At 36.5% G+C, this 26,618-nt stretch overlaps 1 protein-coding gene across 1 annotated transcript in view; it reads right to left on the reverse strand.

The window, feature by feature from the left end:
• Ino80 (chromatin-remodeling ATPase INO80) overlaps positions 1–26,618 on the reverse strand; it is a 131,020-nt gene that overhangs the window by 75,180 nt on the left and 29,222 nt on the right. The window contains exons 11-18 of the mRNA XM_083122516.1: positions 20,788–20,875; positions 16,407–16,522; positions 14,196–14,371; positions 12,497–12,699; positions 9,499–9,639; positions 9,058–9,173; positions 7,699–7,906; positions 5,093–5,192 (exon numbers count right to left, since the gene is read on the reverse strand). Of these exons, the coding sequence (XP_082978642.1) occupies positions 5,093–5,192; positions 7,699–7,906; positions 9,058–9,173; positions 9,499–9,639; positions 12,497–12,699; positions 14,196–14,371; positions 16,407–16,522; positions 20,788–20,875 (1,148 nt within the window). The remainder of the gene's footprint in view (positions 1–5,092; positions 5,193–7,698; positions 7,907–9,057; positions 9,174–9,498; positions 9,640–12,496; positions 12,700–14,195; positions 14,372–16,406; positions 16,523–20,787; positions 20,876–26,618) is intronic.

A 26,618-nucleotide genomic window follows, 5' to 3' on the forward strand; every position in this document is an offset into this window, starting at 1 on the left:
ATGTCAGCACAAACTCAAAATTTAAATTTCATGAACTTGTTCCAGTTATCTCAGGGCAAGTTCTCTCTCTGGCCCCATCTGGTGGCTTCCTTCTCAGATTGCAAGAAAATTGACCGAGGACTTGTTTGGGTGTCCCTCGCTCCCATCAACAGTCATAAATTATATTGGGCGCTAAGTGGACAAGGGAGGCAGCTGTGGAGTTGGCCTGCTCTCGCAGAGCCACGCCTCCTCATCCGTTCCCTTGGTCAGTGTTCCCACAAACCTCCGAGAGTCTCTAATTGTCCCCCTTCGCCTTAAGGTACACATTTTATAGTATCCTAAATAAACTGCAGAAAACTATCTTTCTCATATTTTCATAAACTTTTCAATAGAGATAGACCAATAGTGATAAATTTAACAATATAAGATTTGCCAATACCAATGTTCTACTGGTCTGATTAATATTACAAATGATCGATGGAGAAACTGAAAGGATTATAAACAACCTTATTTAATATATGTAACCAGGCAACTGTGGTAAGTTTTGCTTGGAATTGTAAACTGGGTATTTATATATTTGCTTTACGAAGCCAAGGCATATAAATTATAACGTCATATCACAAAAAACAATAAGAAAACGGCAAAATTTTGCACTAAATTACAGGATATTTAGATAAATATCAGATCAGTAACATTACTGATAAACCTATACATCAAAATACTTATCAGCAGATACCACTAGATTCATATGTCACATACCTACTATAAACAGCCTGTAATTTAGGGTAAAATCTGACATTTTGTTACACTTTTAATTAATATAAATGCATAAGTCATATATGCTGGTTTTGTAAAATAAATATCTTAAGTACACACATTTTTCCTCACACAAATATATAATTCCATGTGTCTTTTGCAAAAAAACAAAAACAAAAAAAAAAAACTTTGTCTTTCGATTTTAAGTCAAACCCCACTGAGGTCAACTAGTTATATACATTAATGAAACATGAATGAACTATTCGGTTCCGGTTCTCCTGGAACATTTACGATTTTTATGATGGATGTGGTAAACACGGTTTCAGTATTTCATACAAAACATTTGGTGTTTCCATGTTGTGAAGTGAGATGTTTTCCAATTAATTTCGAAGGTCCACTGCCTTGATTAACTGAGGATACAGAGTTCGCAACGAGGAAACACCAAACATTTTGTATGAATTACAATTTTCTTTATCAGAATGGTAGAATATCAGATATCAGTATTAGTAATTTTTTATTGGTACTCAATTAATATCAGCCGATTTAGGCATATCACTCTATCGGAAAAGTTACTGATAACTTATAAACAAATATTATTTATGAATAGCCTGTAATTTAGTGCAAATTTCTGCCATTTTGTAATTATTTTTACATTTTTAAACAATGTAATGTAGAGCGAGACACTCACTTTTTCTTTTACCACCACCGCACTCCATAAACTTGCAGACCTCAAATCTGAGCAGGAAGAAAGACTCCTCCCTACATCACAGCATTTCCAACTTCTTCCTCTTCATGTCCTTCAATCACCACCTCCATGCATGCACCACAGTTGGATACCACTCCTCAAAAACAACTTCCCATCAGCCATTACTTCCTTCTGGCCAATTCCTCAGGATGCCATGATGATTGATTGATTGATTTTACTTCGCTTTTGGCTAATTTGCGAAGATGGGGATGATACTCAATACACAGCTTATTTTTCAAAGCAAAACCCACTACATTAATGTAGGAAGCTAAAGTCAGTTTTTTTTTACTACGGAGTGGATGTAAACAAAAGCACGTGTTCTGGAGAAAGCCAGTGCGGCCTTATTGGTGGATTCTGGCAACAGCTCCTCCGTGGACATTTTGAACCCTCATAAATAGTGCATCTAGAAAAGTCTAAAAAACTAGAAATATATAGCGTCGTATGCTATTCCAAGCAGTTACTAGCCTTACCCTTGCTTATGGATTCATAATCATCCATTAGTGAAGCACTTACGTTGTTATTTACACATTGGAATGAAGGACGTTTTAGCCACTTGTCCATCACTCTGCATTGGGCAGTGTTGCTAATTCTCAGAATTAAGTTGTCTTAGTCTTGAAACTCTGTACTTGACAGAATGAGAAAACGCCATTTCGGTTGGCAGTGACTGGCAAGCGAATCCCTATATTACACACGTGTATTTTTAATGTTTTGCCTATTTATCCTTTCCTTAAATCCCACGTACAACATGCTGAGATTCATAAATCTGCATTCCCCAATTATGTAAAAGACTGTGCCAGTTGTATACACTGGCAACTGCTTCGAAGAAGGAATCCGTAGAGGGAGGGGTCACGGGCTTTTCACTTGCAGATGGGCGAACTTGGCAACTGCAGTGTTGCTACCCGATCTTTAAAAGAGAACGCACCATTCCTGTTCAGTATTGTCACAAAGCTGATATCGTATCCAATTTCTGAACAGCCAACTTTGCAACTACAAAGTTGAATATGTTCCAATGTATCTTTGCGTAACAAGACCATACTATTTCTTGCAATTTCTTGTTGCTAAGGTACACAGTAAAAATATCATATTTGGAAACACTACTTTCCTGGAAAAGGCTGCTTCCACCCTCAAGCAAACAGTTACTTATAGCTTCCTGTGCTGTGAACCCCCGCAAAACTGTCCCATAGCGGTCAATGACTCTCAATAGTAAAGTTTGGAGGAATAGTTTCGGTTGTCGTGTGGTGGTTCTCGAGATTTTACGTGGTGTTGTATCGGTTGTGTCATTGTTTGTTAATATAATGGCTGAAGCCAGAAGTGTTATCAAGCATCCCCGTGGGAAACCTTTGACAAGTGGTGAGAAGAAAATTGTGCTGAACGTGTTCAATTACCTTACACTGAAGAATCCAGAGTGTTGTGTGGACCAAGTTGTGTCGCTGACTTCTGAATGCACAGGTGTTTCGGAAACAAGTATTTACGCGGCACGCAAGGAAATCGAGTGAGTGGTAAGGTGGTTACTCCGAAAAGAAAGAGAGCCGAACAAAAACGCGGATCGCGCATTTTAGACGATTTTGCACTTGCTGCTATCAGAAGGAAAGTGCATGGATTCTTCCTGGATAAAAAGTTGCCTACTTTAGACAAATTATTATTTGAAATTAATAATGATCCAGACATCTGCAAGATTAGTCGTTCGACGCTGCACAAAGTGCTACTTGATTTAAATTTTGAATTTGTGCGCCGAAAGAATCGCAGCGCTCTTATTGACCGTGACGACATAGTGCTTTGGAGAAGACGCTATCTTCGTGCAATACGTCAATTTCGTATCGACAGTAGGAAAATATACTATCTGGACGAAACTTGGGTTAACGAGGGTCATACTAGGAGCCGCGTGTGGCAAGATAAGACAATAAAAACCCGAAAGGATGCATTCTCATCTGGTCTTAGTGTCGGCTTAAAGAATCCCACCGGAAAAGGAAAGAATCATCATTCTTCATATTGGAAGCGATGATGGATTCCTACAGAATGGACTCCTGTTTTTTGTATCTCGGTCCTCCAAAGACTACCACGAAGAAATGGACGGCAAAGTGTTCAAGGATTGGTTTCAAAACATTGGTCTGCAATTGGAACCACAGTCTGTTATTGTAATGGATAATGCTCCTTACCACAGTGTAAAATGTGAAAGGATTCTGACAACAGCATGGAGAAAGGACTGTGAAACTGAGTGTGAGTGGCTGAGAAACAAAAACGTTCCCCACGAAGTCAATCAGTTAAAGGCCGAACTGCTTACAAAAGTAACTTCCGTCAAAACAAATTATGACAAATTTGAAATCGACGAAATTGCTAGGGACCACGGACATACTGTTTTGCGTTTACCACCTTACCACTCTAATCTGAACCCAATAGAGTTAATTTGGAGCCAGGTAAAAGGACACGTTGCAGCATACAATACAAGTTTCAAACTTCAAGATGTAAAGCTCTTGTTGTTGGAAGGACTTGAGAATGTCACTCCCAAGAAATGGCAGGATTGTATTCGTCATGTGGAAAACGAAGAAAAATCGCTGTGGGAAATGGATGGGTTGCAAGAAACAGATGTCGAACGATTTATCATCAACCTCGACGACGATTCCGAATCTGATTGCGTGTATGATGAGGAAGATGACTCCTTAGACGGTATATTACCCACTGAAGACAACTGATGTCGTTGGTAAGTTGTTGCTTTTATTTTATTTTATTTTTCATATTTACAACATTGTTTATTTTAAAACAAATAGTTAAGTTTAAAAAGTCATATTAGATACGTCTTATTCAAAAACATTCTCTTATTAACACGTAGAAAAATCTGACATTGAGGCTAACACGTGTGCTGGGAGGGAGGGGCCAATGCAAGCGAATAGAAAGTGGCCAACTTGCGCATTAATACAAATTTCGGTAACTTACGTGCCATGCCTACTTCGTTCTAAAGCTGCATGGAGAATAGAGAATCATTCGTGTTCTATGAGGAACGTTTGTAATATAACGAGGGCATTCTGAAAAGTAATGTCTCCTATTTTTTTGTTATGGTGTAAAAGCATTTTGGATTTTGAGCAACCATGCATTGTACTCATCATACTTTACCACTTCTCCATTGTAGGTTTCAAACTTCCATCACCAAAGGGTGCTGAACTATAGCAAGGAAAATGGTAGCATGTAACCATACTATGTCAGTACGCCGGAAGCAGCATGCAGTGATCGAGTTTCTAACTGCAGGAAATGTGTCCCCATTCGGAGAATGAAGGCTTTTTATGGGAATGAATGTGTAGACATCAGTACTGCACGACGTTGAGCTGTTCGTGCTATGATGCAGTGCGAACAGAAGTGAGGCATTAAGAAACTGGTATCTCGTTGGTAAACATATGTTGATTGCCAGGGCAGTAATGTGGAAAGGTAATTGTGGAGATATGGGCAATGAAGTTCTAGGAAGTTATCTGCAATTCTGTTCTTCAAATACATTCAACAGTTTCCCAATAAAAAAAAAAATAGGAGTCGTATATTTCAATATGAATATTGGTACATTTTATATCAGTACTTCATTGTTATTCCTACTAAAGGACCAGATGGTATTAACCTGTCAATACTTACATGCACAACACTCCATCCACCACGAACTGGTACATTTCAGATGGTGAAATGTCAATAAACCTTGAAAATGAAAAACAATTCTCTAACATGGAACCAGAACCTATGGAGGAAAAAGAGAACATGCTTCAGCAATGTGCAAAATTGCTATTATTGTCAAACTTATTTTCACTGAACGTTTGCTTGTAAAAAGAATGCAAAAGTGAGTTTCTTATGTATCAAAGTGAAATTTTACTTACTTTGTATTGAATTAAATGTTAGGATATACAAACTTTGCACAATTAAATGAATTGTAGAATGGTTTCTTTTAGGGTTCCCATTAATTGTGCCAAAATGAATTCCCTGGCTCTTCTAGGCAATTTTACAGTAAATTTTGAGATCATTCTGTTTTAAATCAAATACAGTACTACACAGTACTTACTATTCAAGAGAATAACGTTTGTTCATAGAAAATGGACACACACTACATAATTTTTTTTTTAATATAAAATATCTTTAATTAGAAACTGGGTTTAAAAAAAGTGGAATTTATTTTAATTTTTAAATCTTCGCTTGATTTTAAACGCCGACTTAAACTATTCAACAAAAACCTGTGTGCTGTAAAAACCATAAAGATTATTTGAAACCATATCCAAAATAGAAGAAATGGTACTGGAGAGATTAAGTTTACAGCAAAATTCTGCACAGTAAACACAATTTACTAACTGTGGAATGGTGTGGGCAGATTGGTCCATAATTTGGACATTAAAAACACCTTTACCCATATACTGTATTCAAAATGTACTATACATTAAAAAATTAAAAGAGAATATGACACAATAATTTATAATACAGCACAACATTGTAAATTATAAAATTAGTATTACTGTAGTTAGTGTATAGTTACGACAATCTTTGAACAGGATGTTTACAATTTTGTAAAAAATTGGTGTCTATCAAAATAACAAATCCAAAATTTTTGACTTTTTATTTTTGTTTTTCTTAACCTTTATTTCTTCGACCCCTACTTAGGTAAAGTTGGAAATTAGCAATTAAGGAAATAAATATTTATTTAATCAAAAACTCCTGTAGGGCTTGTTTTGTCATCCCTATATATTTGTGATTGTACCTTCATCCATCTTATCTTACCACCATTGATCCTCATCTTCGCAATTAGCCCAAGAGGCAGAAGTAAAATAAACTAATTCATCAATCAGTCATTGCGATAGCAAAAATTACTGACAAGTACATTTTTTTTATTACTTTTTCTTGACTGGTAGACACCCTGCTATTTGTTCAGGTTTTGAAGACCAAGAACTAAAATTTTCCAGACCAGATTATTAGGACAATTAACCTATTATCTCCCGGACCCTCGCTCTCCTGTTGAATCCAGTGCCTCTTCAAACACGCGAATTTCAAACTTGCCGTGAAGTACAAAAAAAAATCGTGGCTCACGAACCAACTGTTGTAGACAAATTAAATTTGTTTTGTTTTCTTTCTTAAAGACAGGGCTTTTAGCAGACTTAAAATTTTTTTACATTGTGCCTCCCAATAATAATTAGTGTTAAAGACCGAAGTGAATGAAAAAAATGTACTTTCATTGAAATCGGACAGATACTTATTGAGTAATAAAACAATAATAACAGGATATAAAGTAGCAGTGTTGCCAGCTTCAGGACAATGTCCGGAATTTTGCTTCTAGTATCGGTCCTATGGAAGCTGGATGGACTAAATTTGGAGGGAAGAATGACAAAAGACCACTCTCTGCGGATATGTGACATTCGTGCCACAACTTTGAGGAAAAAAACTGGTAATTGTGGGGTTCGGAAGTTTTTGCATAATTACTGAAAATTTCGAACTTTTGGAATTTGTCCCTGCTTCCATCCTGGACCTTTACTTGTCGGATGTTTCTTAAAATGTTGCTTTGTACTCATTCTTACATTTAGAATTTATTTTTCTAAAGACATGCAGCACTTTTATAAATACAGGCGATTGACCATCCAGATGTACATGTTCGTGTATGTATGTCTATCCCTACAGCAAATATATGATGGGCCCATACAATACGCGTAAATCCTGGAAGGTCACCTACAGATTATCTAAACACACACACTTAGAATCCCAGTAAATCAAACTTTAGAATATTAAAATCACATGTAAAGTTCTTGTAAAGGTATAGTGCAAAAACCACATAATTATAATAAAATTTAGTAATGAACTACTCCAGATAACTATCTACCAACACTCTACTCAATAAAAATTATGTACTCTAGTATTGACCATACAACCTAATGGGAAATCATAAATCACACTTTTGCCCTGAAATTGCACTTCTGAAGGGATTTTCAGTTGCACCTGGCTATCCTGCAATCAAGCTGTGCTGATATTGTGGGAGATAGCTTGTTCCCTGTCATAATCTATGCAGTTTTGCCAGGTGCAAAGAAATTTACTGTCAAGAGTAAAATTTTGATACTGCAGGCACAAGACTCCTACAATCCTTATGACTAGAGAACCTTGGTCAGCCCATGGTTCTTCACACAACCTAATCTTAATATGGAATCATCTTGATAACATGATCTCCCCAAATAAGTTAATAAGTGCCCAAAATAGATTTTTACACATGCAGTTACCTGAATCTTTATGTGGAAAAAGTGACCTCTGTATATGCTCAGGATTGAATATACTCAGCAGGTTATATAGCAAGATGTTGGCATTTGGTAAGGCTAAGTGTAGAACTCCTTCCTCGTAAATTAATTTAGGTATTCTATATTCCTCACACTTCATGAATAGTGGTGATTTGGCTTCTCTTCTTTCAAAAAGTTCCGGATGATTACACACCTGCAAAAACAACATGTCTAGTATACACACATAACTTCTACTCTGTGGAGCATTAGCCCTTCAAGGAGCAAGGTGTACCAAGCAGTTTTCATTGGGTTACAGGTGGTCAGCAAATCAAATTTTCTGGCTTTTTAAATCAGGGTCTGCTACTGTTTTTCGATTGTCTTACAATGCTGGGTCAACACTGACATTTTTGGATTCTCACACAGGATTGCTTGAAATGCATTTTTCGTTATTTTTACGTTGTACTTCAATCACTTTTGGCTAAATGTGATGCTGAGGATGGGTGATGATTTGATGAAAGGACACTTCTCATTTCGAACACCCAAGTCTAGGCTGGGAACTCGAGTGGCAGGATCAAAAGTTAATCACGTAACATGATTGGCTATGAAGCCCACATACTAGGGGCGAGAGCACTAACCATTTGGATTTATGAGAGACCAGTCTTTTACATTAAAACTATACAATGCTTGTATGCAACTAAAATTTAATTGCTAAAAACCATGAAGTCAGTTGCTACAACAGTTCTCTCACCTATGGTACAAGTAGTCCAGGGTTCGATTCAGGTTAGAAAAGATGACAAAACTCTATTCAGTGCATTGCATTGTGACCTCTACGTGCAAAGTAAGTGTAAAGGGAGGGCCCCACACATTCTCAACCTCAATGATAGTGAAAGTGATGTGATCAGCATCATGCTCTGACCATCTATACTTGCAGGTACCTATTAATTAGAGGCTGGAAGAGTCATAGAGCCACTTTATGTAGGGATACTGTTGGAAAATTTTCCACCGGAAATCACCCACCTCATGAACTGAACCTGGTGTGATATCCAAATTTTCAGTGTTGGCCCAGTATTGTGATAACAAATGGTAGGTACTTGAAAGTAATAGTAGTGAACTCTAAACCTGAAAGCTAGAAAACAGTAGTCTATGCATTGACTGGGTCACCTGGCAGACCTTATCCCTCAAAGATCTGCTGCCCTGCAGTTTGGTAACTATACTTGACAATTGGACACATATCTGTACCACATCATGCAGATTCTTTAGAAAGCTGGTTTCACAGCATTAAAATAATTTTTAGAAGATGAAAAATAGTTTTACGAAGCTAAGGTAATTATGGTTCTGTAGGTAACATGAAGAATTGTCCCTTACCTTCCTGAACTGCATGACTAAATTCATGAGACTTGAAGTGACACTCTGGGCATTCTGTGCAGAACCTCCAGAGGAGGAATGAAGCAGATCTTCTATTCTGATCTTCTTCTTGAGGGCTAGAAGTAGATAGAACAGGAAGTTAAGACCCTACTGATACAGCAAATCAGTAACTTCTGATGAACTAAACCCAGTGAAATATTTATAACAATGAAAGATATACTTTACTCTGTATGGTACATTTCTCGTTCTACTAGTTTTGGAAACCTTTCACTAGCAAATATGTATACAGATGTGTGACTCGTGTAAGTAAATGTATATTGCTAACACCAATACAACATAAGTTTTCTTCAAAACATAACTGAACCTGAGCTATCTTTGGTGACAATGCAACCACGTAATTAATTATTAATGACTAAGATGCTTTGCAAAAGCTTCGCTTACCTGAATAAAGAAGTTTCTGCCTTGTTGTGAGTGGACAATATACCATGATCTCTATTTTATCGGAAAGTTCATTCTCGACATCTTTCTTTATACGCCTCAACATGAATGGCTTAAGGATCATATGAAGTCGTGACAGATGCTCTGAAATGCAAGAAATGGATTTAGGACCTCTCCACATATTTTTCCTCCTGAAATGTAACTTAAAACTTAGCATTAACATATCTAAAAAAACTATATGTACACATGAATTGTTGTTTTAAGCCCACTTTATGCACAGAAAAGCTAATTAGGACTGGACCTAGTTTTTAAAGTGCAATCAGAACCACTGTGCAGTGTGCCTCCACCAGGTATCGAACCCGGGACCCCTTGATTACAAGATGGCAGCATTATACCTATACTTGAGTATCAGCAACATTCTCATCATATATTCCATTGTATTCCTTTGTACTATTTCAACTGTAACAAGTGACAACAAGCAATTTCAGCAAGATTATAACGTTCTTTTTATCTGAAATTGTAATTCTGCATTTTACTCCATTTGGATAAATCATTGCAGCCAACATTTTCCCCACTTTCCTCTTCTATCTAAACTATAAAGTAGGGATGGGACAGATTAACTGATACAGGGTGTCTATCAAAATAACAAATCCAATATTCTTGACCTTTTTTCCCCTTTTTCTAAACATTTACCAGGTGTATAAGCTTAAATCTGCTGTTTGCTCATAGATGGTGATAGTGAGCGTATGAAGCTACCATGGGCACGCCATACCTGGTGTTTGTATGAGTTGGACATCTGCCAACACGAATCAGTGCACATCGTCAGCACGTGCAGACAACAACAGACAGTGTTCCTGTGGTAAGCATGTCTAGTTTTGTACCAGAAAAAGAGCATATGCGGGAAGCTCTGCTTTTCTGCTTCCATTTGAAGAAATCGGCTGCCGAATCGCATCGAATGCTTGTGGAGGCTTATGGTGACAGTGCTGTATCGGAAACAATGTGCAGGGATTGGTTTCGTCGGTTCAAAGACGGCAATTTTGACCTGAGCGACAAGAAGCGTGAAAATCGGCCCAGGAAGGTTGAGGACCATCAATTGCAGGCTCTTTTGGACGAGGACGATACCCAAATGCAAAAGATGCTTGCCGAGCAATTGGGTGTTACTCAAGCAGCCATTTCCATGCGTCTACGTGCCATGGGAAAGGTTCAAAAGATCGGAAAATGGGTGCCGCATGAATTGACCAATTGGCAGCTGGAGAGATGCCAAAACACATGCGAAATCTTGCTTGCCAGACAAAAAAAGAAAGTCTTTCCTGCATCGGATTGTGACTGGCGATGAAAAGTGGATATATTTCGAGAATCCTAAACGCAAGAAATCATGGGTTGATCCTGGCCAACCATCAACATCTTCCTCGAGACCAAATCGCTTCGGCCGGAAGACGATGCTGTGTGTTTGGTGGGATCAACAGGGTATTGTCTACTTTGAGCTGCTGAAACCTGGTGAAACTGTCACTGCCCACCGCTACCACCAACAACTGATCAAATTGCACCGTGCTCTGTGTGACAAAAGGCCGGATTATCAACAAAGACATGACAAGCTGATTTTCCTCCACGACAATGCCCCATCGCACACATCAAGACTGGTCCAAAACTACTTGCAGACACGCAACTGGGAGGTGATACCCCATCCTGCCTATTCACCAGACCTGGCCCCTTCCGACTACCATCTGTTTTCGTCGATGGGCCACGCCCTTGCTGAACAGTACTTCGATTCGTATGCAGACGTCAATGCTGGTATCCACAAATTGCCTGAGAGGTGGGCAAAATGTGTAGCTCGCGAGGGCAAGTACTTTGAATAAATTTCTTGTTGCTTTCTATGAACAAACCATGTGTTTTTCTGACTACAAAACAGCAGAATTAAGCTTATACACCTGGTATTTAATTGCATCCTACTTAGGTATATTTGGAAATTAAGAAAAATATATATTTTTATTCAATGAAAAACCCCTACCACAAACCGAAGCTGTACTTTAAGAAGAGATTTAGACTTGCTTTAATTATTAATGAATGTAAAAAGTAATGCTTCAGACTTTATACTGGATGGGGAATAGTCACATTACTTTAATATTTTTACAAAACTTCACAGATACAAGAATGTAATTCTTAAGAAACAAAGTACAAAATCTTATTAACAACTCAATACAATTTTGGATTTCCAAATATTCCATTTTATCAAATCCAAGTACAGGTACACAACAATGTAAATTCACTATACTGTAAAAAATAGCAAAAATTCTTGACCACAAGCATAATTTCTTGACTTTCTTGACTGGTCAACATGCTGTAATTCTATTATCGGTATAGGCTGATATGGGCAAATTGGTTTATTGGTAAAATTATCGAACTGATGTATCTATAATTTAGTGCAGAATTTTGCATTTTCTAGTATTTCTTTTGGGCTGAGTTGACACTAACACCGGCAGATACTTTCTGGAGTTCGCGTGTCTTGCAGTCTCCAAACAAGCCACACCATCTAAATCTGTAGGAGTATTGGCACTGGCAATTCAAAGTGGCATCCTCTCGGCCCTAATATTTATATTCATAAAAATAACAACAAATTATACACTTAGAAATACATTACAGATTATTTACAGATACTGTATACAGAACCTGGAACATCATTGGATTTAACTGGTAAGACTATATCAGTTAATGCCAATAGAATACCAATTAACCCACCCCATCTCTAAAATATACAAATGTATTTTATAACAATAATTACCCTAATTTTTCAATTAATAAAACTAATTTCTTCAGCCAAAGACTCAGAACTCATACTTCAACTAATTTTGTTTTTACAGAGAAAAAAACAGAACCAATTAATTTCACAGTCAGTGATGAAACCACCAACAGTGAGCAATGACTGAAGAAAGACTACAAACAAATATAACTGTTGCCAACTCCGTGAACAAAACTAAAGCACAAAACAATACTTTAAACTTACTTTCATCAATGCTTGTCTTATTTTCGGCATGACTTTCAATATCCTTTGAGAACCACTCATTAAACTCATCATGAGAGTCGAACAATGTAGGCATAATGAAATGCAACAATGCCCAAAGCTCAGCCATACTGTTCTGAATAGGTGTTCCACTCAAAAGCAGTCTGTTCCGACAGCTGAAACCCAGAAGCAATTTCCACCTCACACTGAAAACAAAATTTTAATTGCATTATTTCAATTGAAAAATAGACTTAGGATGCAAAAAAAAAAAAAAAGCACTTGAATTACTACAAGGCATCACATTTAACTAAGAGCTGAATTATTATGTAATTGCATATCCTCCCCTTGTATTGTAGCTAAGCAAAAATGATGACACTGACAAATGAAAAGAACAATATACATGAATTTCATGTTACATATTTTGAGATATATTGCACATTTTCCATTTGCATTAGTCCCTATTTTTACATAAAATGTGGTATAGTTATACCAAGAAGGGAAACATGGTGGTCAAATTGCAAACTCAAGTGGACAGTCCTTTGCTTATTACTCTCCAAGTCACTACAGATGAAAATGTTTCCCTTTGCTTTTGCTTCCAAGTTGCCTTATTTATATCTTCCCTTCCTTGCTTCATTGTCACACTGTTTATTTTATATCTTCCTAAGGACACCTGCAGGATATTTTCTCGGGGGGGATGGGGGGGAGTGTTTAAAGAGGGGGAAATGTGGGCTTATGCTTTCTCCCAGTTAAGAGGATTTTCATAAAGCATCCCAGCACTAATTTGCATAGGCAAATAATCTGCTGTGTTTCACAGCACTCCTTGTCCATATTTTCATGCAACAATTTCAAAATGTGAATTGTATGAAGTCTTTAAAGATATCTCAGGGAAAACAATCCCCCCCCCTCCGGCTCACCGTAACTCACCCTTTATGATGATACAAATACTTGGCACCAAATAAAGGTGACAATGATATGTTGAAGAACTGCACATTTTGGCAGCTCTGACACAGGATTACATGGGAAGCTGCTGATTACATAACCCATGCCCCCTTCAATCACATAGTTGAAAAGTCAATGGTGGCACCAAAGAATTTTTCTCTTCTTGGTAGATCAGTATTTGCACCATTTATCTAGTTTTAATTGATTAAAGCAGATACTTTTGTGGGATAAGCAATCAAAAAATTCTTCACACGAAATCTGTTAAATTCTGCCTGATTGTATTAGGCGGCCTATCACCATGCTATCTTGTTTTAAGTCATAAAAAACTAACTGCAAAAATCCTGGTTTTGTGTACTTGCTATATTTTGCAAATGCTGATTCTGGAAATAGGGACTGCAGGTCAGAATTTCTGAAATAAACCCAACCCTTAAAAATCACTAAAATATGTAACATACCTGTAGTAGTCAACTCGAAGCACCAAGGATATTATTTTTCATGATAAATTCAATTCAATTCAATTATTCTTTATAAAAGGGCGAGGTTCAGCCAAATAGGTAAGAGAAGAAGAGGGTGGGGGAGGGGATAAGCCACAAGTAATCAAAGCAGTGGCAGTTGTTATTGTTTGCCAGAAGTGAATGACACTTGAAATTTGTTACAAAAAGATAAGTGTGAAAGAAATTTAAAATTATTTGTAAGTAAAAAAAAAAATGTTTATGAGTGACTTATCTGATTAAATATAAGCTTTAAATTTTATTGAGTTTACCTGCTGGTACTCTTGATAGCTTGAGCTTCGTCTAAGATGAGATACTGCCACTTGATACGATTGAAGTATTTGAAATCTGTAATAACCAACTGGTAGCTGGTTATTACAACGTGAAAACTTGCTTCATTCGTGTGCAAATTCTTAGTGTCCCAAAACTGCCTCAATATTTTACGTTCCTGAAATAATATGAGATAAGGAACTATTACTATTGGTGACCTCTGAAAAACAAACACAACAAAAATGGAATACAGAATGGTTCATTCACAACTGTAATTAGTGTATTCAACAAGATGACAGTAATGGGTTTTGAGTTTGAAAATGAACTATGTATTCAGACATTTACTTCATATAATTAAGGTATGTGAATCATTAGGGCACTCACTCACATTTTTATGTGCAAACAGTGGTTCATCCAGATATTTTCAAATAAATCTTGCAGAACATTCTGGAATGTTTTAACTTATATTAACTTGCATTCACAGAACATTTTTTTTGGATGATAATATCAAAACAATAGCTCCAGACACCATTTTTTAAAGAGTTTATGTTTCTTAACAAACACATGTTGCATCGCATTAAAAGTATACCAAGATGTGAAAAATGCATATTAGCAGCAACTATTTAATAGAGAGATTATTAGGTGCTCTATCAATAACAGCTGATATAAGGAGGGGAGGACGGTGACAAACCCAACAGTCTATCCCTCTGGAAATTGCAATGAATTAGAGAAATAATATTTAGTTACAAAAGGAAGAAGAGTTAATGCGAAAACTTTAATGTAAAATGAAGTAACCACACCAAACTTCAGGTTCTCTTATTCTAACACTAGGGTACATGAATTCTATGTTTGTATATAGATAAAGAATTTTGCACTACATTAGAAACTATTTAAATATATATCAGATTGGTAAAATTATTGGTAGTTTTACTGATAAATTGATACACCAATAACCCTGAATCGGTTGATACTGGTAGTGAACTGATTAACCTCATCAGTAGAAATTAGGTATGGACCAATATGAAATCTTTGCAAATACTGATAAAGTACTAATATATAATTTAACAATATCTTAGTGTCTTTATATAAAGTAGCAAATGTTCCTCAGGAGACTGCAATAGGTTTTGCTAAAAGACATTGCATAATTAGGCATCTGCTTTACAAAGTTAAGGTTTGCCAGTTTGTATCCACAATAATAATAATAAGAAAATGACAGAATTTTGTTCTAAATTAAGGCTACTTACAGAACGCAATATTGAAAAAAAAAACATTTCACGGAATACAAAAGGGAAGGAATGGAAAAGATAAAGGAGGAAGGAGAGAAGGGAGTATATAGAATTAGATGTGTTTGTGATAAAGAATACATCAGGCAAACGTGAAGAAGCATGGAGGTGAGGTGGAAGGAACAAGATAAGGACATTAGAGAAGAAATACCCAGAACTGGCTTGTCCGAACACATCATAGAAAACCAACATAAAATTAAGAAAAGCAAGGTCATTAGAAGAGAAAATAAACCAATAAATAGAAACATGTATGAGGCTGCTAATATATGCAAGGACAGAAATAAGAAACTGAATAGGGACGACGGGAATGTAGATGAAATGTGGATAATATGTTTAAAAGATGGACATCGGTAAGAAAAATAAAATAGGATTTCATGTCATGACGGGAGTAATCTGCGCAGCCCAGAAAACACAGGATTTCGAGCTGGAAATGACGTAATGGCAAAGGGGGGTGGTGCAACATGGGAGGGGAACAGCTTCTGACAACTTCCTGCATTCTACAAGAAATAGCAACGGGGACCTACATGAAGTCCATGGAGTGTGTAATTTAACAGGTTTAAGTTTTACTTTTATACGTTTTCGGGGGTTTTTAAGGAAGGATGAAAAGGGGAAGGAATAATGTATCTAGCCAAGAGCAAGTTTTAACATTTTTTTTACCATTTTATCCTGTTACCCTATTCCTTGTATGACGTAACTTGACGTGGCATGGTGGTTTGATATGTGCCCAGGTAGAAGCCTGAGGAAGGGGGCGATACGACCCCCGAAACGTTGCTTTCACCGACGAAGCATACTCAAATATCGTAAGTAAATGTTTTTTTTTATATTCTATATGAAATTTTATTATTTACTAAAAGTGAGTAATTCGCACTGTGCAAAATATGAATATGTTGATACCGATTAATCTGTTCCATTTCTAGTATAAATACATACCTGTGGATTTCCCCAGTATGGAACAACTTTGAATTCAGGTGTAAATCGTGCCACTTCCTGTTGCCAGTTATGAAGCGTTGAAGCTGGTGAAATAATTAAGAATGGACCCCACACAGCTGTAACAAATATATATAAAGTTCAATATTAACTTCAAACCTAAAAGTCTCAAGACTGAATCTGATTATTAAAATGCATGCAATTCACAAGAAACAACTGTTAATGAAAACTTTAATGCATTGAGCAATCACAACCACATATGCTTTTCAAATAAAGTTTTACAATACCATTTGCATAATCCAAACCAACAAATGTAAGTACAGGGAGGTTATTGCAGCATGCCACCGCAAAAGCGTCGGCCGCTTACCGGCCTTGTCATGCATCAGGTGCCGGCAAATTGCGTAACAGATAGCCCGTTACACAAACCGCTTGTTTTGTAATGTTTCCACTTTTCACAATTATAGTTACAATTACAACTTAAATAAGCACGTACCTTGTCGTAAGGATGCTGGAAAAGGTGTCCTCTAAAATACAAATATTTCTGGCACTTTATTTTTGACATGTAATCTTTCTTAGACACCGCGAGAGCTTCGGCCGCTTACCGGCCTTGTCATGCATCAGGTGCCGCCAAATTGCGTAACAGATAGTCCGTAACAGAAACCGCTTGTTTTGTAATGTTTCCACTTTTCACAATTACAGTTACAATTACAACCTTATTTCAGACATCTAATCTTTCTTAGACATCTCTACTTTATCCTCGGTTGACAGAAAGGGAAGACAGCATCGCGGCGCATAAAGCAAACCGAAAGTGTAAAATTATATTTAAAACTAATAATAATAATGATGATCACTAACCTTCTGTGTTATAAATGATGTTGAAAATGACCTCCTTCAACACCAATACATTTCCGGCATCTGCGTATGAAATTCCTCTGAACATCCATAAGCTCCTCAGGTGTGATTCTGGCAATTTCTCTTCTTATATTTTCTTTTAAATCCTCTATTGTACGCGGGTTATTCTGATACACTTTGTTTTTTAATGTTCCCCATAAATAATAATCACAAGGAGTAAGATCGGGGCTACGAGAGGGCCACAACTCAGTACTGATAATTCTGTCCTCAAAAATCTCGGCAATAAAATTAAGTGATTCATAAGCAGTGTGAGCAGTAGCAGAGTCCTGCTGAAAAAATGACTGCTGGCATTCAATGTCCGTTAATTGTTCAAAAAAAGGTTGTAGTATGTCTCTTCGATACCTTTCACCATTGATAGTACCTTCATAAAAAATAGGCCCTATTATTCTGTGCGCATTCAAACCACACCACACACCAATTTTTGCAGGATGGAGCGGAACTTCATGCACAAGGTCAGGTTTTTCTGCGCTCCAATAGCGATTGTCTTGTGAAATAACTCGGCCATTCAATTCGAACCAAGCTTCGTCTGAAAATATGATTAATTCTGGATTTACTCTGCCAGCAACAATATTATCCAGCATCCAGTTACAGAATCGAACTCTAGTCGCGTGATCGCGCGGTTGCAATTCATGAACCACTGTAATTTTGTAGGGTTTTAATCTAAGTAATTTAGTGGCATTTCGTGCTGAGGATTTTGAAATGCCTGTTTCCTGAGCAAGCCGACGGAGGGATTTTTTTGGAGTATGTTCAAGTCGTTCACCAATTTCGTCTAGCTTTTCTTCCGTAAGAACACGTCGTCTGGAAACACGTTTCTTAGGTTCAAGAGATCCTGTCTCTCGTAATCTTTTAACGAGGTTGTAAACAGTATGTCTGTCCGGAACAGGATTGCCAGGAAATTTTCTTGCGAATCGCCTGACTACTTTTCTGCAAGAGTTCGTTTTCACGTAAGTATCGTACAAAAAAACTCTTTGTTCAAGACTATATTTGTTTGGCGGCATAACTAATAACTCAATAACACAGTATAAACAACACGAGTACTGATAAACGCAAACCGAAGTGAACACGTCTAAACAACTGGTAGCCGACAGCTGTCGCATTCGCGTAGTATCGAGAGACTTCTCGCGGCTTACCACTACTCCGATAAGCCGCTGACGCTCTTGCGACATCTGAGGAATTTCGCTTCTAGCGTCGGCTCTATAGACACTGGATGGACCAAATTTTGAGGGAAGCACAACAAAAGACTACTCTATGAGGATATGTAATGCTCCTGCCGCAACTTTGAAAAAAAAAAAAATATGGAAATTACGACGTTCAGAAATTTTGCGTAATTACGGGGAAAATAGAACTTTGGGATTTGGCCCCCGTTTCCCCCTGGACTCACAATTGTCGGAATTTACATAAAATGTTGCTTTTTGTTCATTCTTACATTTAGAATTTAAATTTCTTAAAAAGATGCAGTTGTTGAGCAGTTATAGCCTTTTATATTCAGTTTATCCCATAGTAGCAAAAGGGGAAAAGTGCTTATTTCAAATGGCGCTCTCAGAAAGAAAAACGCACACAGTGTATGATCGCTACTTTACTTCAAAAATATTCACACGTTAAAATTAAGTGACACTGTTAAATAATTCGTTTATCTGCGCTTTCGTTTTGCATAATAATGTATACGTAACCTCCCCCCTCGAAAATCTTGGGCACGCCACTGACTCTAGTGTTCAAAAGGATTAATCTTGTGTTATCTGCAAAATAAGAGTCACGGTTTTGTTTATTCGAAGGCAAGACAAGAATGAAAAATTGAATCCTTTATGTTGGATGAGTCATTGCTGTCAGAAGCGATATGGGCAGAAATAAAGTGCCAGAAATATTTGTATTTTAGAGGACACCTTTTCCAGCATCCTTGCGGCAAGGTACGTGCTTATTTAAGTTGTAATTGTAACTATAATTGTGAAAAGTGGAAACATTACAAAACAAGCGGTTTGTGTAACGGGCTATCTGTTACGCAATTTGCCGGCACCTGATGCATGACAAGGCCGGTAAGCGGCCGACGCTTTTGCGGTGGCATGCTGCAATAACCTCCCTGTATGTATTTTCACTTAAAAAAACTAATCTTTAAGGATTTGCTGGCCATGTGAGGAAAGTGACACTCACTTGAAACTTTTCCTAGTTCACAAATCAAGTGCAAAAGAAGTGAAGAAGTTCAGTGTTTTGCATCAGAACTTTCAAGCATCAAGAGTGTATACATTTGTTCTCTTGAGATAATACATATACAGTCAGTCACAAAAAAATAGCACCACTCTTAAAAGCTGCATGTTTAGGGTGATTTAAAAAAAAATCATGATTTTTATCCACTCTGTATGCGACCATGGCTCCACCCTTGCCTTGTCCGGTTCACAGGCTCAGAACAAAATAAATTGCTTTCTATATCCTCCAGTTGCAGGAAGATCACATAATTCATAGGCAACTTATGTACACATAAAATCTGCAAAATGATTGTAAGGGTACCGATATGCCTATACCAATACAGGGCTGCTCAATCTGTTCTGTTCTACTTTTCCGGTTATTTGCTGTGCTCACTGCAGCCAGTTTCATTGTGTAATTAATTGCCACTTTTGGCTTCAGAACTTATTTTACACGAACAATTTCTGTACTTGCATCAAGGTGCATGCAAGAACCACTGTGAATGCTATCATTTCATGTTCCTTCAATTCTTGCATTTTAACTTCGTTGGAAATGCCTAATGTAGAAAGTTGCAGAAAAGGATGCCATGAATCGAATACATAATGCTTCTGAATAATACCATCTCTCAAGATCAGATTAGAACTACTTCAGTGAGTGGTCACATGGGGCATCTGATCACATCACTAAAAAAAGTTAGTCTCTCTGAGCTTAAAATAGGACCAGCTGGTAAGACATGAAAAATTACAAATACTAAACAGGGCTAATATTCTCAAACTTTTCCAGGTTTTTGACTTTGATACACCTCTTTTAGATGAGCCATGGTAGCTCAGTCATTAGGGCATCGGACTACCATGCAAGAGGCCCGCATTTTTCCACTTGTTCAAGCAGCTCCGGTGCCCACCCAACGTCATATAAAGTGGGTACCTGGAGGAAACTCTGGGGAGTAAAGGCAGCCAGAGGCATGGTGCTGATCACATCACCCCCACCTTTGGCCGTGATCAACAAAGCATGGGGCCCTAACTACACAACCCCTACACGCCTTCATGGCATGGTGCAAAGCACAGGGGAGCACTTTACTTTTTCTTTTTATTTATGGCTCTTTTAGTCATATGTGGATTCTCGTCACTTTCACGATGTGGGAACCTCTTGTTGTAAACATAAACATTTATGTGTGAATCTTGCCTCTCTGTCAACTTATTGGAATTTTCTTTGACTTTACACAAAAACTAGTAGATGACAAAATAAGCATACCAGCTAGTAATACACTAGAGAAACACATCATCATCTTTCTACTTACCGTATTTCTCAGCAATATGAGCAAGGAAAGCAATGGACTGAACTGTCTTGCCTAAACCCATTTCATCAGCTAATATGCCATTAATTCCCTAAAAGAGAGAAAAGACACATGTATTTTTTTGAAGACACACAAAATAAACAAAAATAACAAGGGACAAAAAATGAGAACTGAAACTATTACATACAATGAAACTGACATCACATAATAGATGTGGTTAGAAACATATTCACATGAAATTTACATTCTCTAGTTTTCATGAAAATGTACATAAGTATGCACAGGCCAGTGGTGCATATATTCTAGGCTAGTTCAGCTATCTGCGAGGCCTGAAGCCCAGAGATTAAAATACAGAACAAAAATCTATTAGAAAATGTAGATAAAATTGTTAATTTCAACAAGATTTTTGTGTTTCTTCAGATGCAGAGTTTACACAATTGAAGGGCTTGGATGTAAAACATGGCAAGTGACAAAATGCAGGTTTCGAGAAATTGAATTGATGTTTCAAAAAAATCACAGTTACAATTTAAAATAAATTTTTAAACTATTTACAGGAAATATGATTCACTTGTATGTTTACTATCATACAAACAGATATTTCATCCTAATATTTTTCTTGTGATGTTACATGCGATTTTTTAGAGGGTTGTACAAGGAATTGTTGTAGTTACCATGCTTTACATGCAACAATATTATCAAAATGAGTGATCAGATACTCCTTCGTTCAAGCTGACTCATGATGTCAGTTCAATAATATTTTGACAGACTTTTTACAGCAACCATAACAATTTGTACTACAAAAAATGAAAGACTTTAATAATTTTAAATCTCTAAAGACTTTAATAATTTTCTCTTTCTTAAAGGCAATGTCCCTTGTTATACATATTTTTCTCTAACTGGACATATTTGTAAAGAATGATTTCAAATGTACAGTACATAGGGCTTACGTTTTTTATAATTGAGGGCTCGGGTGTAAAACATGGTAAGTGACATTTTGTTCATTTTTTAATTACAAAGTAAAATGTGCTCTAATTCAATATTTGAGTGAAATTGCCATGTCATACAATTTGCATTGGACTCAGTGGAGCCTTGTGAAATTGATAAACACAACATGAAAACAATTTATCTACAGTATAGCTTCTAATAACCTTTTTTTTAATGAACTCAGAAATGACGAAAATGTCACTTACCATGTTTTACACCCGAGTCCTTCAATTTTCACTGAAAGTTAGCTCATATGGAATAAAATAGTTATAATTTCGAACCAAGAAGAATGCATATTTGCAATATCAACAATAAAATAATTTGCTTTCATTGAAGTCACAAATATCATAAATACGAAAGTTAATTAAATTACAAATACGTAATTAGGTCCAATCATTTTCCTGTAGTTTATGGTTATTACAAGCATAAGAAAACAGTTTTTCATTGTGATGTTTCAGGAGAACACACACTCCCTTCATCAGCCATTTATTTTCATTTTGACTAAAGATACAGTTACAACAATGGTTAGCAATGTTACAATGTTACATCCATTATATAACAGATTCTTTTTGTTTAAAAAATTGCTAACCATTGTTATAACTGTATCTTTAGTCAAAATGAAAATAAATGTCTGATGAAGGGAGCGTGTGTTCTCCTGAAACGTCACAACGAAAAACTGTTTTCTTATGCTTGTAATAACCGTAAACTACAGGAAAATAATTCTACAATGCAAGCAATGTGTACATACAAGAAAAACTGTAATTAGGTCCACCATAACATTATCATAACTTTTAAAATGCGCAATACAGATTTATGAAAGAAATATTTGATAAAAAAACTAAACAGTTCTGAATAATTGATACAATGCAGATGATACCACATATTCCTCAAGTGTAATACATTGTTGACGTTGCATGTAAAGCATGGTATCTTAAAGCAGCCTTAAATGCGCATACCCAATTGAAAATCAAATGAATTTCTATGTGACTACAGTTATTTATATCTAGTAGAAGGAAAGTATATGTTTCTCTACTAGATCGCAGTTCATATCCCTGTATGAGTAAAATTTATTTTGAAACTGCCATTATGAGCACTGCTGCATGTAAACAATGGTATCTACAGTAGATACCACGTTTTACATGAAATAGAATATACGTGGCCATGCCCATATTTCGGTGGTATACAGGGTGTAACATAAATATATGTCAATACTTGGGGGACATATTCCTCACATGGAGACGATGAAATAATGTTATATGAACATGGGTCCGGAAATGCGTCATTGATGCGTTAGAGGGCATTTTCGAAAATGCTGCACACTGTGTATGAGGCGAAAGCGGTGTAGTGCGGAATGTTGAAAAAGCTGTCAGATGCTACATACCCCACATCTGAACTGGCAGGAAACATGGTGGGAGACATTGGCATTGACCCTGGGTGAAATTGGGGGGGGGGGGGGGGGGGGGGTTCGAGAAAAACATCCTAGTCAGGAAACGCTTTATTGACACGTAGGTCAACACATCTAGCTTTGTCATCTGTTGACGAAATGAAAAACTATGAGTACGATTTGACTCCATTTACAATGGACGACACGATGCACTTTGTAACTCAAAAATGACCAAAATGCACCATGTTTTACACCCGAGCCCTTCAATTAGTCTTTTCAATTCTGTAATAGTTTAGGACCGCACTCCTCAGAACAAAGGGGACATGAGGCTGCCCAAATTAATTCTTATTTTCTCTTTCACTCGGGGCTTTCAGGAAGAACAGTAACTGAATGTAGTGTCCTGAGGTGGTTAAGAGCGTTGGTAAGAGCCATTTTTGATATGTTGTTTTCTTGTGCGAATTTGCAGTTTGCATACATTATAAAATTGTCAGTCATCTCAAAAAATGTGAGAATCATGAATTGTTATAAAAATATATTTTATGCAGCTAGATAAAACCTAGTCTTAAATCTTACCAATCTTGATATTGCAATTCTCTTGCACCAGGAAGAAAATTTCATATCAATATCTTTCAAATTGCCTTCATTTCCCATTAAACATAGAGCCCCTATATTTTAATCCTGCATTTCATTGAAATTTCCATGTGCATAAAAATGGGTCAACAGAAATAATAATAATAATTACTTTTATTATTATTATTTCATGATTGCTGATTACAATTTTTAAATTAAGAGAATAATTGGGTACAATGGATTAATTTATTTTTAGATGATAATGTGACCTGTCATAAATGGTTTCGTGATATGAATATTCAAAGACATTGGTGGCCACACAACTCTCCAAACTTGAATTCAAAGAGAAGTTGTGGGCTATTACGTGCGAAACACTAGGTAACCAGAGATACAGGTCAAAACACAAACTTTTAGTAATAATTGTATATGCTTGATTTCATGAAACTGACCTCACATATTGTCAAAATCTCATTTATAGCATTCATCGAAGGTTGGAAGCACTTAGGAAGACCAGGGGTGGCCACATTTGGTACTAGTCTGTGTATTTACATACTATAATTACAAACAGACATATCTTGATACATGTAAAACCTTTAATCAGCCTATCTACTTGCAAAAATTGTTTTTATGCACATACACCCCATATACTTAATCGTGGCTTAAATAATAAATATATGTTGCACAGATATAGGGGTCAATCCATATGAAATCATACCAGCTGGTTGCTTGACCATTTTTAAAAAAGTTTATTTTTTGAGTGGTGTGAGCCTCATATATTGACAGTTCAGAACCACTCTTATTTTATTTTTACTATCACCGATTTGAAGATGGCAGGCATTTTTTTATCATGGCGCGCGTTATTTTCTCCATTCGTAAGCATCAGCGGCAACTTTTTTTTCTCAGCTCTGGTAAGTCCTACGACAATGAGACAAAATCTGTGATGTTAAGCACATTATAGGCTACAATTATATTTCTGTGTAATTTTCTAAATATTATTCCTTCATAATAAATTTTAAGGTCAAAATTGTGTATTTAAATCGCTCAAAATGACATTTTCGGACATTTGTTTTGGGGGGAAGGCAGTTTGTTTGACACTTGAATTTTTTTTGTGCAAGTACCTGTGTACCAATAGAGTATGTCAAAATTATTTGAAGCTTGAGACTTTAATATTTGTTTTTCTACATGGTCTTAAACATGTACTTTTGGTTAAAAAGTTCAAAGTTCAGGGTTAAATATCTCTGGTGGGCAGTTGTTTAAAAATCTGAAATTTGTACACAATACAGTACTCCATGATAAGCAACTTCAGTAAAAATTTTGAGTTTGAGATTTAATTGGTTTAAGAGATACAAAACTCGTGAAAAATTCAACATTTTGCATTAAATATGGCATGTCTAATTTCATTTCTTATTAACATTTTGTGTTAAAATTCTGCAAACTGTAATTTGGAATGTCAATGAACAACATTACAATCCTGAAATGGATCTGCAATAAAGTATATATACGAGGGCGTGCTGAAAAGTAAAGCTTCCTATGTTTTTATTTTCTTTGTTACCTAGTAAACGCATTTTGGTTTTTGAGCAGCCATACATTGCACTTATAAGTCTTTCCCGATACTCCATTGAAGGTTTCAAACTTCTATCGCCAGGGGGTGTTGAACTATTGCGAGGAAAATGGCAGCATGTAACCATGCAATGTCGGTGAAGCGCCTGAAGTAGCGTGCCGTGATCGAGTTGATAACCGTAGAAAATGTGCTACAAATTGACATTCATCTGAGACTGAAGGCATTTTATGGGGATGAATGCGTAGACATCAGTACTGTGCGATCTTGAGTTTATCATGCTCTTAAAGAAAACCCCAGCTGAAGAAATCTCAGCTATGTGAGAGAATGGAATGAAAGGCTGCGAACTGCAACTGATGGAGCTCATCGGAATCGTGTTCAGCTTGGGTTTTCTTTACGAGCATGAACAGCCCAAGATCGCACAGTATTGATGTCTACACATTCATCCCCATAAAATGCCTTCAGTCTCAGATGAATGTCAATTTGTAGCACATTTTCTACGGTTATCAACTCGATCACGGCACGCTACTTCAGGTGCTTCACCGACATTGCATGGTTACATGCTGCCATTTTCCTCGCAATAGTTCAACACCCCCTGGCGATAGAAGTTTGAAACCTTCAAAGGAGTAGCGGGAAAGTCTTATAAGTGCAATGTATGGCTGCTCAAAAACCCAAATGCGTTTACAAGGTAACAAAGAAAATAAAAACATAGGAAGCTTTACTTTTCAGCACGCCCTCGTATATATACTTTATTGCAGATCCATTTCAGGATTGTAATGTTGTTCATTGACATTCCAAATTACAGTTTGCAGAATTTTAACACAAAATGTTAATAAAAAATTAAATTAGACATGCCATATTTAATGCAAAATGTTGAATTTTTCACGAGTTTTGTATCTCTTAAACCAATTAAATCTCAAACTCAAAATTTTTACTCAAGTTACTTATCATGGAGTACTGTATTGTGTACAAATTTCAGATTTTTAAACAACTGCCCACCAGAGATATTTAACCCTGAACTTTGAACTTTTTAACCAAAAGTACATGTTTAAGACCATGTAGAAAAACAAATATTAAAGTCTCAAGCTTCAAATAATTTTGACATACTCTATTGGTACACAGGTACTTGCACAAAAAAATTCAAGTGTCAAACAAACTGCCTTCCCCCCAAAACAAATGTCCGAAAATGTCATTTTGAGCGATTTAAATACACAATTTTGACCTTAAAATTTATTATGAAGGAATAATATTTAGAAAATTACACAGAAATATAATTGTAGCCTATAATGTGCTTAACATCACAGATTTTGTCTCATTGTCGTAGGACTTACCAGAGCT

Source organism: Lepisma saccharinum, chromosome 5 (assembly GCF_977018435.1).
Source record: "Lepisma saccharinum chromosome 5, izLepSacc3.1, whole genome shotgun sequence".
In the NCBI taxonomy this organism is placed as follows: Eukaryota; Metazoa; Arthropoda; class Insecta; order Zygentoma; family Lepismatidae; genus Lepisma; species Lepisma saccharinum.